Genomic DNA, 18038 nt, shown 5'->3' with positions numbered 1-18038 from the left:
AAACCATCACATAAAACCAGTGGTTGGGAAGGTTTTTATATGGGTAATAGGTTAAAAGACTTGATTAGAATAGGGTTGTCGTTTGCACATCACCAACTTTTTTTAACATTATATCAACCTACCAAATTACTTATATGCCCTTCAAATATTGCTCCCAATTTATATATTTGTTAATCAAATATATCATTTACTCAAATTCCCTATTTCATCACTCATTTATTTTATCTTAAATTTTAAATTAATATAAATAAATCAATTTCCGTGCCCGGTACACGAAGGGTAAAATTGTCATTCTGTACTTGCGAATGTACTTAACTGTCGGTACTTCACGTGTTGAGTCATGGGGGCATTTTTGGTATTCAGGATCTTTATATCCGTTTCCACTCTCTCTGCAAACTCGGGTGTCTTTCAGTCTTGGCAACCAGTTCGTTTCATTTTTTTTTCTTTTTTTTTTTCCCCAGCGAGTGGAAGAAGGAAGAAGAGGAGGAAAAAGCTACCAACGGGACCCCGATCTGTTAGTCGTCGGTGGGTGGACGCGGAGGTGGAAGATGCAGGCCATGGACGGCTTACAACAACTCGCCAACGACAGTTTCTCCTACAGCTGGTTAGTCAATCTGAAACCATCTTTGCATGCTCTGGAAGGCCCTCTAAGACCATCCCTCGACTCATCCGATGAGGCTTCTTACATAGAAATGGACCCTAGATTGGTGTCTTTCAAGACACCTTCCACGGATGTGCAGGATTTCAACTTCACCTTACCCAACTCTCAGCATCTCACTTTGGTTCACGCAGACCAGATCTTCTCCAACGGTCTAATCCTTCCTCTACATCTCCTCCAATCCTCCAAGGCCCTGCCCCAACAATCGGATGGGCTGGTCGACCGAGGTCGGCCTCCCCTCCTCGACTCTAGACTCACCACCGCATCGCAATTTTCCTACAAATTGGCAGTCTCGAGCGCAGGGACCCGTTACCCTTTGTTACAGAGGTGGCAGAGATGTTCCAAGCGGATTGTGAGAAAGTATTTGGGCTTTTTGAATCCCCTGTGCAGGACGCCGATGGAAAAAAGAATGACACAGGGGACAAAGGTTGAACCCACTTCAGTCAGCTGCGTCCACCATTCGTGTGTAACGACTCCGAGGACGAGCAGCGTCTTCTCTGCTCCGGAATTCTCTCATCATAACGTGCTCTTTGATGCCGACTTGGAGACCTCGATTTATGAGGCCGTTCTCCACTGTAAGAAATCCATCGGTAGGTTGTCTTGCCCTCTTACTTTGTTCTCTTCTAATCATAATCAGTATTAATTTATATTATATGTTTTGGAACTTCCGTTTGTTTCAGAAAATAGGAGCATAGATTCAGAAGAAATACTCCAGAGCAATGAAGCATCTATTTAAGCGTTAGCATGGAAGGAAGAAGGGGGAAGACAGACAAGGAGAAGACGACGGGGACGGGGCTTAGAATTTCCTTCTTTGTCTTCTCTTTTTCTCACTGCTTCTCTCTCCTATTCTTGATTATGGGTTCGCTGATTTTGTCTGGTGACGAGAGGAGATGGAGATCATTTGTATAGTTTTTTTTTTTTTTTAATGGCAATGAGACGTTGTAGATGCTGGCATCATGCTGGTAGCCACGAACGCGTGGCGTTCACACCTCTAATAAAAAGTAATTCTCTTCACTACTTGAGAATAGAGAAGCGTCTGTTCTGTTCTTTATTGAATTCACCAATAATAGAAATTTCTCCTGCTCACCTCTTTTATCGTCTATCATGGATTGTAATGGCTGAGCGAGGATAAAAACTGTAAGTTCGTAAGCGTCAGCCTATCGGTACCACGTTTCAGGTCGGCGGTCCCGCTGAATTAAGGTGTCGTCTAATACGGCATCTTCATTAACGTTAAGTCCAAGAGAATTGGGCTGTACCTGTGATGGGACAACTACGTGCATGAGCCAAAAACAACTCTTCCGTTTCTTGATACAGGACCTTCTATGTATCTTCTCAGTCCTCGCCGGAAAACTTTCTTGAATCTTGGGGGGTCTCAGGAAATGACGCCTATTGCGCTTTTCTGAGAGTTCTCTTCTCAAGAGGGCTGCTCTTTCCTCTTTTTTATTCTAAGGTTGATGAAGACATCGCTCTTGCATACTAATGGAAACGAGAACTAGCTAGGAAAGCCATGTCTCAGTCATGGTGAACCTTGCAGATCATTTTATACTACTTGAGCGTAGGAAATTCCAGTCTAAAAAGTTATCAAGTAAGGACGTCGTCAACTTTAGATGAAAAAAGACTGTGATGCAGGGCTCCGCCGAATTTCTCTAAAGTATAAGAAGTGGATTGGACTCCGGCGGTGCTGGTTCAACGGGATTGAGCCGGCTGATCCGATTCCCAGTTCTTTAATATTGAACTGTATCAAAACTAAAGTGTTAGCCCTTCGTGCTTTCGTTGGATAAACTAGATTTGGTTTGTCGTAGCCACACAGTAGACCTCGTGAAGGCTGATGTTAAACGGGATGTGAGGCACGTAGCGGCAGCGCCACCACCCGTACTTCATCTCCTACCTTTTACAGTTCATTCCATCTTATATTTTGTTTGCAGACTTGTCGAAATGAATACACCATCTGATGGGAATGGGAAGAGACCAACGACAGCAGACTTAAGTAAATCAGTCTCTTACGTACAACTTCCCAGTGGTCAGTACATAAGTCCATTAAAGAATAACCAAAGAAATAATATCTCGCCATGATTGGAGAATGTGAACTCAAGGTTTAGGAAGCATCTTCTCTGCTTCAAGTCTTCAACGTTTGTCATATTAATAAACTCGAAAGAATCGGCCGAAACCGCTGCTTTCCGCCACAAAAATGAAAACCAACTTTTGAAAAACAAGGGAATTGTGTGAAAGAGAAGATTTGATGAAATTTCAAAATGGGCGTCTCATTGCGCGTTATACAGAGAGACAAACAGACCCATGGGAAGATGCAGGTGGAGGGGACAGAGATAAATATATTCGAAGACGAGTGCTAGTGTTGACACATGGGAAGATGCAGGTGGAGGGGACAGAGATAAATATATTCGAAGACGAGTGCCAGTGTTGAAACGGATAGTATTGTCTCGGTGTTTCTCTCTCTTCTTGTCTCTTTTCACCCATATGTTGTTTGATTAATGGGAATTTCACAAAAATAACCATTTAAAATAACTTATTTTGAAAAACAACTACATCATCAAAATATTTTCACAAATACCCAACTTTGACCCGTCCACTGTACATGTGTACAATCAAAAGTGACACGTAAGCTTTGACTGCTTATGTGTCGCCATGTAATTAATGCAATAAACATAGATCAACACGTCGGTTACCACGTCATTTGCCATATAAGCTACCACGTCATTATTTTGCCCTATCATATCGTGCCACGTAAGCCCTCACTTGTATGTTTTTTTCTCAAAAATCTCTCTTCCTCATCTTTCTCTTCTCGTCTCCTCTCGCCCCCTCTCCTCTAGCCGCTGCCGCTCGCTCTTCAATTTTTTAACCTTCATAGACTTCGCTAAACCCGGTTCAATATGTAGGCTCGATTCGCTAAGGGTGGTAATTATAATTAATTATTTATTTTACTATTTTATTCTGTTAAAAAAAGTAACATAAATAAAAATATTAATATTTTTTAAATATTTATTAATTTACCCTTTTATTATTTATCCAATAAATTTTATTTTATAAACATTCTTTTCTCCATATGCAAGTAAAAAAAGCCTCTCTTTATAAACAGTGATGATTTAGTTTAAAAATACTTGCTTGAAAATAATTTAATAATATATTAATTAATATATTAACATGATTAATCATATTATTTTCATTTCTATAAGTTTTTATTAGATTTATCATGATTTTAAGTAGAATTTTAAAATTTTATTTATCAAATAATTAATTTAAAAACCAAATTACCTTTAAGTAATCAAAATTAGTAATAATTTTGGTTTTTTCTATTTTTGGCTTTGAGACATAAAATTTATTACTTTTCCCAAAGATAAATGTCCAATATTGTAGATATTAGGTAATAAAAAATGCATCTAGTTTTTTTATTTAAAAAAAAAATTCAATTTTTTCATTTAATGACATGGCATCTTATGTGGCAAATGACGTTGTAAAAATAATGACATGGCCGTCGACGTGTTGATCTATGTTTACTGCACTAATGACATGACACGTTAGCAGTCAAAGCTTACGTGTCACTTTTGACTACACACATGTACAGTGGACCGGTCAAAGTTGGGTATTTGAGAAAATATTTTGATGACATCATTCTTTTTCAAAATAAGTTATTTTAAATAGTTATTTTTGTGAAATTCCCTTGATTAATTTCTTTGGTTGATTTTTTGAAGGCAAGGAGGGTTTTATTGTCACCGGTTTGTTTCTCTTTGAACAGGCTGGCGGGGACCGAAACCATTCCATTGCTTTCTATGCCCCCTGTGGGGGGCCCTCCATTTTTGAACCTTGCTGAAGAACTCGTTTAGCTTCTCATGTCCTCTGCAATGCGGCTGAATGGCTCTCGGTGCTTGATTCCCTGGTGGAAAATTGAAAACCCAAACCGGGGTTAGTGTCGAAAAGGAGAACGGCAGCGAGGAACAGAGAGGGACATGGACAAGTTTGTGTTCGGAGAAATGCCAAGTAGGGAAAGCACTACCTCCGAGCTCCTTCGCTTCTCTCTTCCAGGCTCGCTCATACGATCCTGCTCCATCGGACGCCACAGAGATTGTTGACAATAGGGAGCTTGAGCTCCTGGGAAGGATAGGTGGGGGACCGAGCGCCTCATAATCTGCATCTACAGGCTCTCAACCGAGGATGTCACTGTTACAATTAATACCTTTGTCTCTGCCATGTCCCTTGCCTCTTCAGCCACCCATAGCACAGGTCTTCATCTCCTTTCTCACCCTACAGCTTTTTGTTGTTCAACCACTTTCACTGGTCAGATACTACATCAATTGTATCAGCTTCTTCATGTAGAAAAGCTTTACTTGGTTGTCCAGCAGTTTAACAAAGCGAGTAGCGATCTTGAGAACAAATCTCTTCCACTGAGGATCTAAGACATTTTCGGCTGGGATGGGTCTAAAATCGGATGCAGACGTTGGGTAGCAACTGGGTCAGCATACAGAAAATCCTCCCATCAATCTTGTAATTCGTCTCCCATGTCCTTGTGGCAAAGAGAATTGAAAGGCTGGCGCTTTTGCGCTTTTACGCTGATTAGCATGTTAAATTCATCCTATAAAACGATTCGTTCACTCAAATCAAGCCTTTGGTAGATCAATCTGGAGTCCTCCGACGATGTGTTCTCTAAGATGTTGAAAATCAACACCAGTGGGTTCAGCCCGTGTGGGCCCACCTAGGGGTGGCTTCGAACCGAGCCGGTTTGCGAGCCGGCTCGGTTCGGCTCAGTATCGGCTCGGTTCGATTCATCATTTATTGAACTCTGAGCACTGAAATCGGCTCGTTTACCTTAACGAGCCGAGCTCGACCGAAGTTAGGTTCGGTTCGTCGGCTCGCGAACCGGCTCGAAATGAGTCGGATCGGTATGAATCGGTAATGGGATCGCGAGCGAGAGCGAGAGCGAGGGGGGAAAAAAATTTTCTCCCCCCTCGTCACCGCCGACCCCTCCCATCGGTTGTTGTTGCCGCCTCTACCGCCGTCGTAGTTGTTCACCGGCGTCTATACCGCCGTCGCAGCTGCTCGTCGGCCGCCTCTGTGGCCGTCCGTTCGATTTCTTCCTCTCCTTGCCGTTGCCGTCGTTTCCGTCGTGACCATCATCCCCGACGATAGGTTCTCCCCAGCGCCGTAACCCCCTTCCTTCCGCGTCGTCTCGGCGGAAAACCAGAACAGGGGAGAAATAATCTCCCCCCTTCCTCGCGAGAAGATGAGCTCGAGTGTCACCGGTGCCGAAAGACAAGAGGCTCCTCACCGTTGTGAGAAGCGAAGCTGCTGCAGGGAGGGTAGAAGGTAGTTGTTGCCGGTGCTATTGGTCACTGGTGTCACCGGAAGGGCCTGCTGTAACAGCGCTTCGTTGTGCAAAAAACTGTCACACCAGAAAGAAGGTTATTTTCTCATGTCAAATTATTTTATTTGTAGTCTGTATGAGAAGAATTTTAGTGATGTGATTGTGAAATTTATTGAATATAAGAATGTTATTTTTCTCAAACACAAATTTCTGAAAATTTAGCACTGTAATAACCTGTCAATCAATCTCTTCTTACAAAAGAAGCAGCAAAGAAAACTGATGTCAATCAATCTCACAAGCGACTGTTAACACGCTACGAGACTCGGTATCTAAGTCAGAATGCGATTTATACCTTTTAAAATCTGGTTTGATTACGAGTTACTTCACCACTTCCATTAAATCCATCAATTAAAATAACATAAGTTGCTATCAAGTACCCTAAATGATTTCTTAGCTGTTGGAAAACTCTAACCATCCATCTTCGAGCAAAGCTACTTTGGAAATGTCTCCACGAGCTTAATGTCAGGATCATCTCTGGTCTCCAGATTCCAAATAATTTACGTGTTTGCTTAGGTGAGAGACCTGTGGATTCGTAATTCCAAATCCTGAGGAAGCGTAGATGCTGGAGCTCTCTCGTCAGAAGCTGTCTATGCTTCTCTCTCGATTCGATTCAATGTTTTTCGCATCTGGACTGACGGCTCTATGATTCGAGTGTTTCTTTCCCTTCGGTCGTCTGTGACTGATCGCGATGGCAATATCATTAGGGAAGAGATCCCGAAGCACAAACGCGTGGACGACGGTGGTTACAAGCAGAGCAGTTACGGTAAAGGTTGACGCTGCGGAGAGGACGGTGGACAGAGCCTGCGTGACAGGGTTCTGGACTTCGGCCGAGTACTTGATGGTTGCAATTGCAGCCCCTGTCATCGGAAAAGTGTATGCCCACCATGCCAACGAGAACCTGTAACACAAATGAGTTGGGATAGCATCAGTGTCAAGACCCAAGACCCAAGACCCAAGACCCACCAAATACATACACGAATGACAGAGTTGGCCGTTGGAAGGGCCGAGAGAGATTTCAGTGCACTAGAGAACAGATCATGGTAGCTACCTAAATCCTCGGAAGAAGTTCACGCGAACGGCCAGAGAAAAATAAAGGAAAAGGGCTATGAAGTAAGCGATCCTGGCCCCGTAATCAAAGCTCCCTTGAAGCCTTGCCCACGCCATTGAAGCTACACTGGGTGCTGCAACAAACAGAAAGAACACCGGATGGAGGTCCTTGGGGAGAGTCTCGTTGGTGGGGAGCCTCTGATAAAGCGTCACAAAGAGGACTAGATAGTGGGCTACACCCACGGCAAAGAAGAAAATTGGTCCTTCTTTCAGCCCCATGGATGCTCCAAGCAACGATCCCACAAAATTCCCTACAATTGCCAGATGATTTGATGGATTGGCCACCTTAGAGAGTCTTCTTTGACCTCCAGACATCCATTGTCCATAGATTTTTAACTCCAGGCACAAAATTGGAGTCATGAGCACATACCAGATAAACGCAGGCAGGGTTTGGGCTATACGAGGAGGCAAACCAAGGGATAAGAAGAGCAAGGCTATCCATGGGGCGAAGAAGAAGTTGACTCGTATTGGGTGGTAGTACTCTCGCCTTACTGCTTCAAAGAAGAATATGATTTTGAGAGAATAGATACAGGCTATGATCACTGTAAGAGCTACACCAATGCACCAGAGGATTGAGTTGACATCCGGGTGAATGTGTAGGAACCTTGTACACTGGCATGTCGACAATGTCTTCCAGAGGATAGCTTGGCTGCTGACGCCAAGGCAGATACCAAACGAAGAGACTGGAAATCGCATTAGGAATGGCCACTGCTTATCTTGTGGAAGAACCAACTCCTCCGAAGCCTAAATCAAAATACTTTTATAAGGTTAGAAATTCTTTAAAATCTATGTTTTTTTTTTTCAATTAACTGAATATGAGTACCAGTCACATACCCTTAGTTTATCCAATTCAGGGCCTTCTAAAGCATCAAAGAAGCGATCAACGGGTACAGCTTCAATTTCAGTGGTTCGTGAAGGGCCGCCGCCCTCTGGTCTTGGCATCGGAGGTCTTCCAGTTACCAGCTGTGATATCTGTCTCTCCAATTTTCCAGACCATGTCTTGAAGGACTCATAGTTGGAGTCGCCATGCCGATGATTACTGAAATTCTGCAGTTCCTGTGACCAGTAGACTGACTTTCCCTGGGTATTTCTCTGTACATATGGAGCTCCCGAAGGCATTGGCTGTGAGTGAAACTTGGTCTTTCCCGGCTTCGGAATGTTAGTAGGTGAAGAGCGTGCATTCTTTTCGACTTCATCGACGAATAGGACCTTCTTTGTTTGCTCCACACAGAGTGTTTCAGGTGAAGCGGGTATGCTGACAGAAATATAATGCGATCGAATGGAATCAATAGGCCGCATATCTGGCTTTGATGAGGGGGTAGATGTCGAAACCGGATTATCATGGAAGTCTGTGGCTGTTTGTTGGTGCTTGTTACTGTCAGAGCCATTTTCCTCATCGAAGCCAGTCACAACATTAGATTCTATATAATTGAAGAGATAGGGAAGTTCATCAGGGGAATTCTGCTGGACCGAATTCTCATATTTCTTAGTGTTTTCCATAGGAAAGAATTCCTGCACCAACAAAGATTTAACAGTGAGAATATTAGTCAATTGCAGAACGAAGAGTGCCTAAAAACAGAATTCAGGTCGTAATCCTCATAGAGTTTTGCACTTTTCTTTACAGTAATCAAGCCAAGTGGAAAGCAGAAAGAACGATATTGCAGCCAATTCACTTGCATTCGATGAGCTGAGGTGTGGTGGCTTATAAGCAATCAGATGGATGCAAGGAAAACGGAAGAGTATAGGCACATCTGAACGAACTCTAAAGGTGATCGCCGACCTCATACTAAAGAAAGAAGAAGCAAGTCGTCTGTCGAAGAAACAATTAAAATTTTTGGTTTGAATGCTCATGTATGCATTTGCAAAAGACGGAAATTAGTATCTAACAGGGGAAGATCGTCTGTTATGTGAAAATATCTTACGGAGAAGAAACAACATCAGCTTTATCACTTCCGTTTCAAAAAGGATCTTGAGAATTGAGGCAATCTAGAAGCAGAAGAAATTACTTGAGACTGAAAATATAATAACCTTCGATTCGTACACTGAACAGCAAGGAGGGTGAACCAGTTTCAATGTGTTTAGCGATGTCCAGAGGAATCAGATCGAAGGAGATAAAAAGGCGTTCTTCAGCAGGAATGGAAGCACGCCCAGATCTGCAACCTGAGCAATCAGACACCAATTAGCCACTTCGCCAGGCTACTTATATTAAAAGCGAGGAATTCGAACTGGTTCAGAACCGATAAACATCAGAGTCTATTTCTAATGAGGAAAACGAAAATAATAATAATAAACCAAGTCATGTGCGTTGCATCAATTATACTCAATCATATCACGAAAAAACAGAGCTCGGTAAGAGAGAATTTAATCAAATAAAGCCATGAAAACAGCCCATGAGACGCATTGACGCTACCGTTAGGGTTATTTATCGAATAATTTGACGATGATATGGGTAAGAAATTTTTAAAAACCACCACAAAACGTCATCAGAAAATATCAACCCAATGAAAACGCATAATCTCATATTTCAATCTCAGAGAGCCTAAAACCGAGTTTGAAGCGAGCGGAGAAGCTCATAGAAAGAGATTTCAATGGCCTAAACAGCTGAGAATAACCAGTAGATGTTAAAAAACTCATCCAGGAACCATACATTATATGTGCGAGTACAAAACGAAGGGAGACAGAGCTGCAATAGTTTCAGAAAAAGTAATGAACATATCATGAACGGTGAGTACCTAGAGAGAAAATTTCTGGAATATTATTCAGATTGAAAATCAAAGCTCGTTCTCAGGTTCTCTTCTCAGTATCGACCGTATTTTCAGGTTTGACAAAGCTTAATAAAATGGCAAGACAACTCAGAATCGCTTGCCAAACGCAGGAAATAAAAAAATTCTTCGTGACAGCGAAGCTACAAAAACTATGAAATAGCTTACCGCAAGATCCAACCAAAAAAAAAAAGAAAGACTACAGAAATTCTACAGAGAAAAGAATAAAAAATGGGTAGGTGAAACAGTATCGAATAAGTAGCAAAATCCGGGCAGAAGAAGGGACGAAATTGCGTAATGTAACGTCACCAGCTAAGCCATACTTTGTTTAATTGATAGAGGAAAGAGGCCGCAGCGCCGCCGGGAGAAGACAGGCCTCGAGTCTTAGCAGATCATGGGTGGAATACAGACGAGAGAAGAAGAAAAGTGAGGCGAAATTTATAAGAGAGATAGAGTGCGGAGAAGATGAAAGAAATCAACGTCGATCGGCTCCGATGTTGAAGTTCGGACACCACATTCGGAGTTGGACTGCAACATCGGAGTTGAAATTCCAAAACGCAGTGGGACATCACGCATGGTTGCACTTGCACCTGCCTTGGTACAGCTAGGAGTTATTGAATTTTTCAATAAATATTCAAATGTAAATTATTGAAATACTTTTATACCCTAGAAGAAGGGTGTGTGATGGGTTTGGCGTGATCGCGGGGTTCATCTCTAAGCATTTTCAGTTCTTCTTTGTCAAAGAAATTAGAAAGGAATGAAAGGTGACTTCCCAGAAGTTTCTTCGTATCTTCAGAGAATCATGGAAGTCTGATGGAATTTTTTGGATATGATACAGTCTCGATCGCAGAATTATCACCATATCAACTAGAATGTGATTGAGAAGGCACAGAAAAGCGGTCGATCGATTCAGAAGAATAAAAAAAGATTTCTTTTCGAGTTGACAGAAGATGCGTCGAGGGCATCCGAGTGGAAAATAAAGGTGCAGTTTGAGGTACTGACGCTCCGTTGGCATCGGCCTGTACATAAGGTACGAACCGACCCAGCGAAGCTTCCCCTCGATTGCGTTTCAAAACGGAGTTTCTCCGAGCTTGTAGCAGCAGTAGCGGTTCATTTTCAAGTGCTTCAGGTCCAGAAGAATGATCAGTCGAAGGCTTTTCTTGGGGTTCGATGAAGGATTTCAAGAGGGGACCAGAGAGATTTCAGGGGATTGTCGATTCTCCGATATTTTCGTTCTGGAATCTGGCCAACTGGTTGGTTCTGAAAGTGGAACCCAGTTTTTCGGGAATTTGGGGTACATTTTTGGTGGCGAAGAGAAAAAGGAAGAAAAGAAATCCTTCTGACTTTCAATGGTGGATATGCTACATTATGACCAGAAAGAAATCAAGTGACGTCGTCAAAGAGACTACGAAAAGGAGAGTTTTTAACAGTAGCCAAGAACGACAAAAGAGGCTGAGACGGTGGACGCTGGTTTATTTATTGGGAATTTTACCAAAATACCAATTAAAAATAACTTATTTACAATAATAACGAAGACCACAAAATATTTACAAAACTACCGAACTTTGACTGGTCCACTGTATATGTGGACAGTCAAAGGTGACACGTAAGCTTTGACTGCTTACGTGTCGCTCCATCATCGGAGTGATGTTGTAGATGAACACATAGGCTGCCACGTCATTAATTTTGACACGTCATCTGCCATATCATTACATGATAAAATTTTGAATAAATTTTAAAAAAATTAAAAAATCAAATACACTTTTTATTACCTTATATCTAAAATAAAAAAATTATTTAAAAAATTAAAATAAAAAATAAAAAATTAACTCTTACTTATTTAACACCATTTAATAACAATTAAAATATTAATTAATTAAAAAAAGTATCGTTACACTTTTTATTTCTTCATATTTTAAAAAATAAAATAAAATAAGTAAATTAATTAGATTTAAAATATTTATAAATTAAAAAAAATACAAAAACAATATTTTAGAGTTTAAAAATACAATTTATTTGTATATTTTTATCACCTTATTTACGAAATAATAATATTTAAAAATTCTAAATATTTATAAATAGAAAAAATCTAACTCTTACCCATTTATTATGAATTTAAAATATTAATAAATTTAAAAAATCTTACTCTTAAGTCTTACCCATATATTATCGATTTAAAATATTTAAAAATTTAAAAAAATATACAAAAAAATATTTTAGAGTTTAAAAATATAATTTATTTGTATCTTTTTATCACCTTATTTACAAAATAATAATATTTAGAAATTTAAAATATTTATAAATAAAAATAATCTAACTCTTACCCATTTACTATGGATTTAAAATATTTATAAATAATTTTTTTTAAGTCTTACCCATATATTATCTATTTAAAATATTTATAAATAGAAAAAAATTTACTCTTAAGTCTTAACCATATATTATCCATTTAAAATATTTATAAATTAAAAAATATATAAAAAAAGTTGTTTTAGTGTTTAAAAATATATTTTATTTGTATACTTTTTATTACCTTATTTATAAAATAATAGATTATTAAAAATATATATTATTTATTTAAAAATCTTACAAAATTTTACTATAATTTTAATTTAGCAAAATTTTCATTAACATAAAATCAGAAATTAAATAGTAAATCACAAAAAAATCAATACAGTAATTAAACATCTAAATTCAAATGAATATTATAATTAAATACAATAATTCGATTCAATTAACAAAAATCCTAAAAAATCACCCCCCTGATTTTCGAGGGAATGGGCGTCGAGAGGAGGGGAACAGAGAGGAAGAACGTTCGCGGCGAGAGGATGAACAGAGGAGAGATAAAAGGCTGAGACGGGGCGGCGAGCGGCGGCAGGGGCGAGGCCGAGGAAGAGTAGCGGCAGGAGGCGAGCGGCGGCAGCAGGGGAGGCGAGCGGCGGCAGGGGCGAGGCCGAGGCAGAGGCAGGGGCGAGGCCGAGGCAGAGGCAGGGGCGAGGCAGAGGAAGAGCAGCGGCAGGAGGCGAGCGGCGGCAGGGGCGAGGCCGAGGCAGAGCAGCGACGGCAGGGGCGAGGCCGAGCGGCGGCGGTAGCAGGGGAGGCGAGCGGCAGCAGGAGAGGCGAGCGGCAGGGGAGCAACGAGCGGAGAGGAGAAAATCGTGGAAGAGATTAGAATTAAAAACATAAGTGAGGGCTGACGTGGCGGGTGCTTACGTGGCCAGATGACAGTGAAAACAGAAAGTAATTTATATTGATGTGGTAAATTACGTGGCAGATGACGTGTCAAAATTAATGACGGGGCAGCCTATGTGTTCATCTGCAGCATCGCTCCGATGATGAAGCGACACGTAAGCAGTCAAAGCTTACGTGTCACCTTTGACTGTCCACATATACAGTGGACCAGTCAAAGTTCGGTAGTTTTGTAAATATTTTATGGTCTTCGTTATTATTATAAATAAGTTATTTTTAATCGGTATTTTGGTAAAATTCCCTTATTTATTCTGGTAACTGAGGAATCAAAGCAAGAAATGTCGGAAATCAGATCGGAAGAGACCGCACAAAATTCTTAAAAGTCGTAGCTCTGAGTTGAGGAGCTTCTCCGTCCCCATCCAGTCCGCGTCCACATGCATTTTCCACAACACTCGTCAATTCGTCTAAAGTAGAAAGCTGCTTCGCCGTCAGCTTGCCGAACTCCGACCTAACACAATAAAACACCAAAAGCAGTTCTGCTCTTTCCACTGGAGTTAGCAGCTTTCGTTCTCCTTCCCAGACTGAACTCAGCTATTTCAAAAAGCTCCATGGCTCTTCTGCTTTCAAGAGAATCATGATTATAGAAAATGAATTTATATTCTCCATTCCACTATCGGCCTAAACTCTTCCACCAAGTACATCACTTCAACCATCACCAGCTCAATGCTTGAGCAGATTCAGGGACGGCTTTCCGTTTTGATGAGTGTCTATTAATTTTGCTGCATGCGTTTGGTGGATTCTGACTAGTAGAGCCATTATGACGAGAACGATGAGACATCATCCATTTGCTGTCCTCTTGGGCTGTCAGAAGTAATGAAAGAATAAATCCAAACTGGCATTTCATGGAAATGCAGAAAGATCACGACTCACCATTATCAATTTTATGTGTGTTTCTGGTTTACTCATCTCGGACAAAGGTTTCGTCTCTGCATAAATTATATGAATTAGTGGGTACAAGTTTATTAGTTAAAAAACTATTGGTTTTTTCTGAGTTGAGAAACGACGAACCAGAGAGAACAGTAAATTTAGGTTACAAAACAGAGAATTACAAAAAAGGTCTAAACAAAACTTGTATTTATAATTAAGTCCTAACCAAATAGGGACCTATCAAAACTCCTCCTCCCCATTCATGATTCATGAGGTAGAACCCTTAACCAAACCCGCTTTGTCACAACAAGCTTCAAGCTTCGAAGGCGGTAAGGACTTTGTTTGACATATCGGAGTCATTCTCATTAGTGTGAACTTTCTCCAACATTAATTCTTTCTTTTCAAGCACATCACATACCCAATGATGACGTAATTCAATGTGCTTTGATTTTAATGACAAGCACATCACATACCCAATGATGACGTAATTCAATGTGCTCTGATTTTAATGATAACGCTCGTTGACTCTTTTCTTCTCGGATTTTCAAAAAAAACCAACAAAAAAAATATTAGTCATTTTGGAATGTATATTATTGAAGAGGGTGGTCGGTGAAGTGCCCTCGATCCTATATGGGCATGGTGGAATGAACTTGGACAATCTTTTCAAGTCCAAAACACTGTGGGCCTGTAGCCCAATTAAGGGCATCCATGAAATTTGAAGCCCAAAACCCCTTTTTTTGGACCAATTCTTGACCATCCGAGCATTATATTTGCCACCTTCCTTTCGAAAGTTTTTACGGAAAACCAGTAAAAAAGACATCCACCATGAGCAACTTTTGGGATGGAACTGGCAAGTGGTTACCTAACAAAGCAGCGCCTTTAGAATTTAAATACGAGAATCTATTTCTAACATCTTTTTTGATCCATGACTTTGCGTGTCTGAAATCTTCCGAGAAGCTATGGAGCTTCTGGAGTCGCCACTTTTTGCCGACAAGTCTGGGTACGGAGAAATGGAAACGGACGGTAAGTCGGAAGACGGAGGGAGCCCACTGGCTACTGCCAACAGGAAGCAGAAAAGCTACTTTGTCTTGTTGCTGAAGCATTTTGAATGAAAAGACGGTATTGTTTGCTACAGATTGAGTCATTTTCCGTCCCTAATCAATCACGAACCATGGAAACCTGCCTTTTTGTCTTGCATTTGCCGCCACAAAATTTGTCGATGCAGAACACTTTCACTACCAATCGCTGAATAGCAGCTTTGGGAAGCTCATGAAGAACAGCAAAGTTATACCTTGTTCAATCACTTGTAGACTCTACTTTTGACAGAGATTACACCAATCACATACACTAATAATATGAAGAGACGTCGAGACATGATACGAGAACTGGTATTCTTGCCTGTATAAAACTGGGATTAAAAACCTATCAGCCATATTATCAGGAGAAGCTACCTAGTTCTGCATTGGTGGAGAGAACAGATCAATAAATTAAAGAGTCTGGCTAGTTGCAAGACTGGATGAATAGGTACAGAAAGATTCCTGGAGATGCTGACCCATTTCTTTTTACCGACACTTCTGTGTTTCGGAAGTGACTAATCTACCACTACAAAATGGCAAGCAACAATATGTCAAATCATCGCTTAGTGGGGTTTTAATTCATATGCTTCAACATGTCGAGAATCACTTGATCGAGGAATTCAATATTCAACTTTAACCAGTAATTCTGCAGCCTCCCAGAAAGATCTTTTTTTTTTTTTTACGTTCTTAAGCAACAACGTAGAAGCGAATCCGTTTATATGTTAGCAGAACTTGGGTGGAAGCAAACGGAATGTAAGAAGGTTATAAGAAGCGTGGATTCAGAGAAAAGGCAAGGTGGGAACTGGGTGGGAAAGGAAGATGATGTTGAAAGAATCCCAACCAGTGTTAGTGGCCATGCGTGTAACCCACAATCCCCACGCGAGCACCGAAAAGCATGAAAGTCCATATAAGATCCTTGCCATCTAAATCTTACTTTAAAGAATCATCGTTAAAACCGAATCCTCTTATCTGATCAGTAGTTCCCCAGATAACCAATGTCTACTTTCAGAAAAACTGAAGTGGCATCAAAGTTTAGACTTCAGATCGTGACTTTTCCTTCTCGCTTAAGAGACAGTTTGCTGCCTTTGATCGGTATCTAAGAACCAAGACATCGGAAAGTCAACAAGTTACAAAAAGGGCGAAAGAACTGGCAAAGATGAAAAGAAAAGCGAAGTAAAGGTAGCAGCGAGAGAGAGAGAGAGAGAGAGAGAAAGAAAGAAGGCTAGGCCTTTGTTTGCAGTTGGATATCACCTTCCGCAAAGCAAGAGGAAAAATAAAATAATCTCTCGGCTTCTGTATTGGTGCTTTTGATTCCCGACTTTTGAAGAGCACCACTCAGAAGAGAGGGAAACTTATGTCAAATCATTTCGTTGTGGATTCCATCACATACCCTCTGAGTCGTCCAAACCAGTCGCTTGCACTAACTGGTGCAGAACGAAAAGGAAGAAAGCACTTTTGGACAATCTTGTAAAGGTCTTGGTTTCTCAAATTCGTGGACTCATGCTACCAAGCGGAAGTTTACTAGTAACACAACAGAGATGGTGTTGTTGGGAAGAAACAATAGATCAGAAACGGACAAGGGACGGCTCTGTCGATGGACTCGCCCACCAACAGAGCAACCATTACCTGTATGTGTACGTGAAGAGCATGCAATGAATTATTTGATTGAACGGCGGCCCCCCATCAGGTGCCTGGTTTCCTTGTCTCTCTGCCCATCTTGCTTATCAGTGAATACTAAAAAAAATCTAAACCGATCGATCTCGACCTCTTGTGCTCGGTAAAATACGTAGCCGAGTTGGGAAATATTATCTAATGTATTTTACGATGAGAACCGTTATCAACTTCCAAGTAAATCGCAGGGAGGACATCTGTTCTTCTTCATCGTCCCAGAATTTTTGTCCCAACTTCCCCTCCCCTCCTCGCAGCACCAGAACCAGAAGCCTACACGGAGTCTGTAGTGAAAGAGTGGAATCTCCTGGACCTGCTTACGTGTTATCCATGCCATGCATCATGGAATAACAGGGGAAGAAACCCTTTGCTTTCTTCCGGTCAAGACCGATGCGAGGAAAAGCGTTCCAGTACGTGGCCGCCGCCCATTGCAAAAGCAGTTGGCTAAGAACGCGTGTAAAGCCAGAAAATCTAGCTTTTTTGAGACCTAGGCGTCGCTGTAAAGCAGCCGGGCCGCCGACTGGCCATGGAGAATAGTGAAAGAACAGAACCAAAATTATTTGTCTATTAAAATAATTATATATAATCTTAGTGGAGCGGAAAATCAAATCTCTCTCCAACTCCACGGTTACCCTTTATGCGTTAAATTAAAAGAACAGTTAACACTGATCAGCCGCTGTGTTTGCTCTCCCGGCCGCAATTCCGTCGTTTACTGGGCCACCCACCGTCCGTCTTTTGTCCCGTTCTCCCTGGCGGCGGAAGCATACCCCTTCGTAACAGCACCCTCAGTCACCCTTCCTCCCATTTCTTATTGGCCAAGCTTGCTACCACTTTTATCGCCTCAGTCACAAAATCATTTATGACAAAACAACAAAGATCTTTTTACTGAATTTCTGATTAGGTTAGCGAAACGGAAGAGATAGTTTTGTTTTGATTTCTTTTATTTTCAAGCATCTTAACCAGTCTTAAATATCTGTAATCTGGTTACGGTGGAGTCGACAGGGAGGCTAGTTATTTGTTGATTATTATTATTATTATGATGGAAATGTAGAATTTAGAAGCTCCGTTGCAACCGCCTCCGACTGATTTTTCGGCGCGTCCGGGGAGAAGGAACACGATGACGGTATATTGTCGACTTTCGTGTACTTGACAGCATACATTGTATTAGACAAGGGAAGATAAAATAAATAAATAAATGAAGAAAAAGGAATGCTTGTGAATAAAGAAAAATGAAAAAAAGAGCCTCAGGCGGACGTCAATCAGACATTGACAGACGT

At 41.0% G+C, this 18038-nt stretch overlaps 2 protein-coding genes across 5 annotated transcripts; one reads left to right on the top strand and one right to left on the bottom strand.

Moving 5' to 3' along the window:
- The first annotated feature begins 557 nt into the window (after nt 1-557).
- Nucleotides 558-1481, top strand: LOC137963388 (probable membrane-associated kinase regulator 6). Its single transcript, XM_068810511.1, has 2 exons — nt 558-1248; nt 1339-1481. The coding sequence occupies exons 1-2, from the start codon at nt 558-560 to the stop codon at nt 1392-1394; spliced, it is 747 nt and encodes a 248-aa protein (XP_068666612.1). The 3' UTR covers nt 1395-1481.
- A 4830-nt stretch (nt 1482-6311) lies between these two features.
- Nucleotides 6312-10437, bottom strand: LOC137962708 (S-type anion channel SLAH2-like). Of its 4 annotated transcripts, none has more exons than XM_068809730.1 (5): nt 10225-10437; nt 9146-9299; nt 7974-8651; nt 7081-7883; nt 6312-6930 (listed from the first exon to the last, which is right to left on the bottom strand). In XM_068809730.1, the coding sequence occupies exons 3-5, from the start codon at nt 8637-8639 to the stop codon at nt 6609-6611; spliced, it is 1791 nt and encodes a 596-aa protein (XP_068665831.1). In that variant the 5' UTR covers nt 8640-8651; nt 9146-9299; nt 10225-10437; the 3' UTR covers nt 6312-6608. The 4 variants fall into 4 exon arrangements, with proteins under 4 accessions (XP_068665831.1, XP_068665829.1, XP_068665832.1 ...); XM_068809728.1 differs by having other exon boundaries at nt 9168-9299; XM_068809731.1 differs by having other exon boundaries at nt 9181-9299.
- Between the last annotated feature and the right edge of the window lie 7601 nt (nt 10438-18038).

The sequence above is a fragment of the Aristolochia californica genome, unplaced genomic scaffold (genome assembly GCF_029961685.1).
Source record: "Aristolochia californica isolate CCGP_79_NKW_82.1479 unplaced genomic scaffold, dmAriCali1.0.hap1 SCAF_4, whole genome shotgun sequence".
In the NCBI taxonomy this organism is placed as follows: domain Eukaryota; kingdom Viridiplantae; phylum Streptophyta; class Magnoliopsida; order Piperales; family Aristolochiaceae; genus Aristolochia; species Aristolochia californica.
Note: the sequence above shows the minus strand (reverse complement) of the source record. Positions and strands in the feature narration are given on the sequence as shown.

Bases quoted from the DNA above. Each gene is read 5' to 3' on its own strand.
- LOC137963388 (XM_068810511.1), top strand. From the start codon at position 558: ATGGACGGCTTACAACAACTCGCCAACGACAGTTTCTCCTACAGCTGG. The intron at 1,249-1,338 runs GTAGGTTGTCTT...CGTTTGTTTCAG, and splicing joins CCACTGTAAGAAATCCATCG to AAAATAGGAGCATAGATTCA.
- LOC137962708 (XM_068809730.1), bottom strand. From the start codon at position 8,639: ATGGAAAACACTAAGAAATATGAGAATTCGGTCCAGCAGAATTCCCCT. The intron at 7,884-7,973 runs GTATGTGACTGG...ATTTTGATTTAG, and splicing joins CTGAATTGGATAAACTAAGG to GCTTCGGAGGAGTTGGTTCT. The intron at 6,931-7,080 runs GTAGCTACCATG...TTTGTGTTACAG, and splicing joins AACTTCTTCCGAGGATTTAG to GTTCTCGTTGGCATGGTGGG.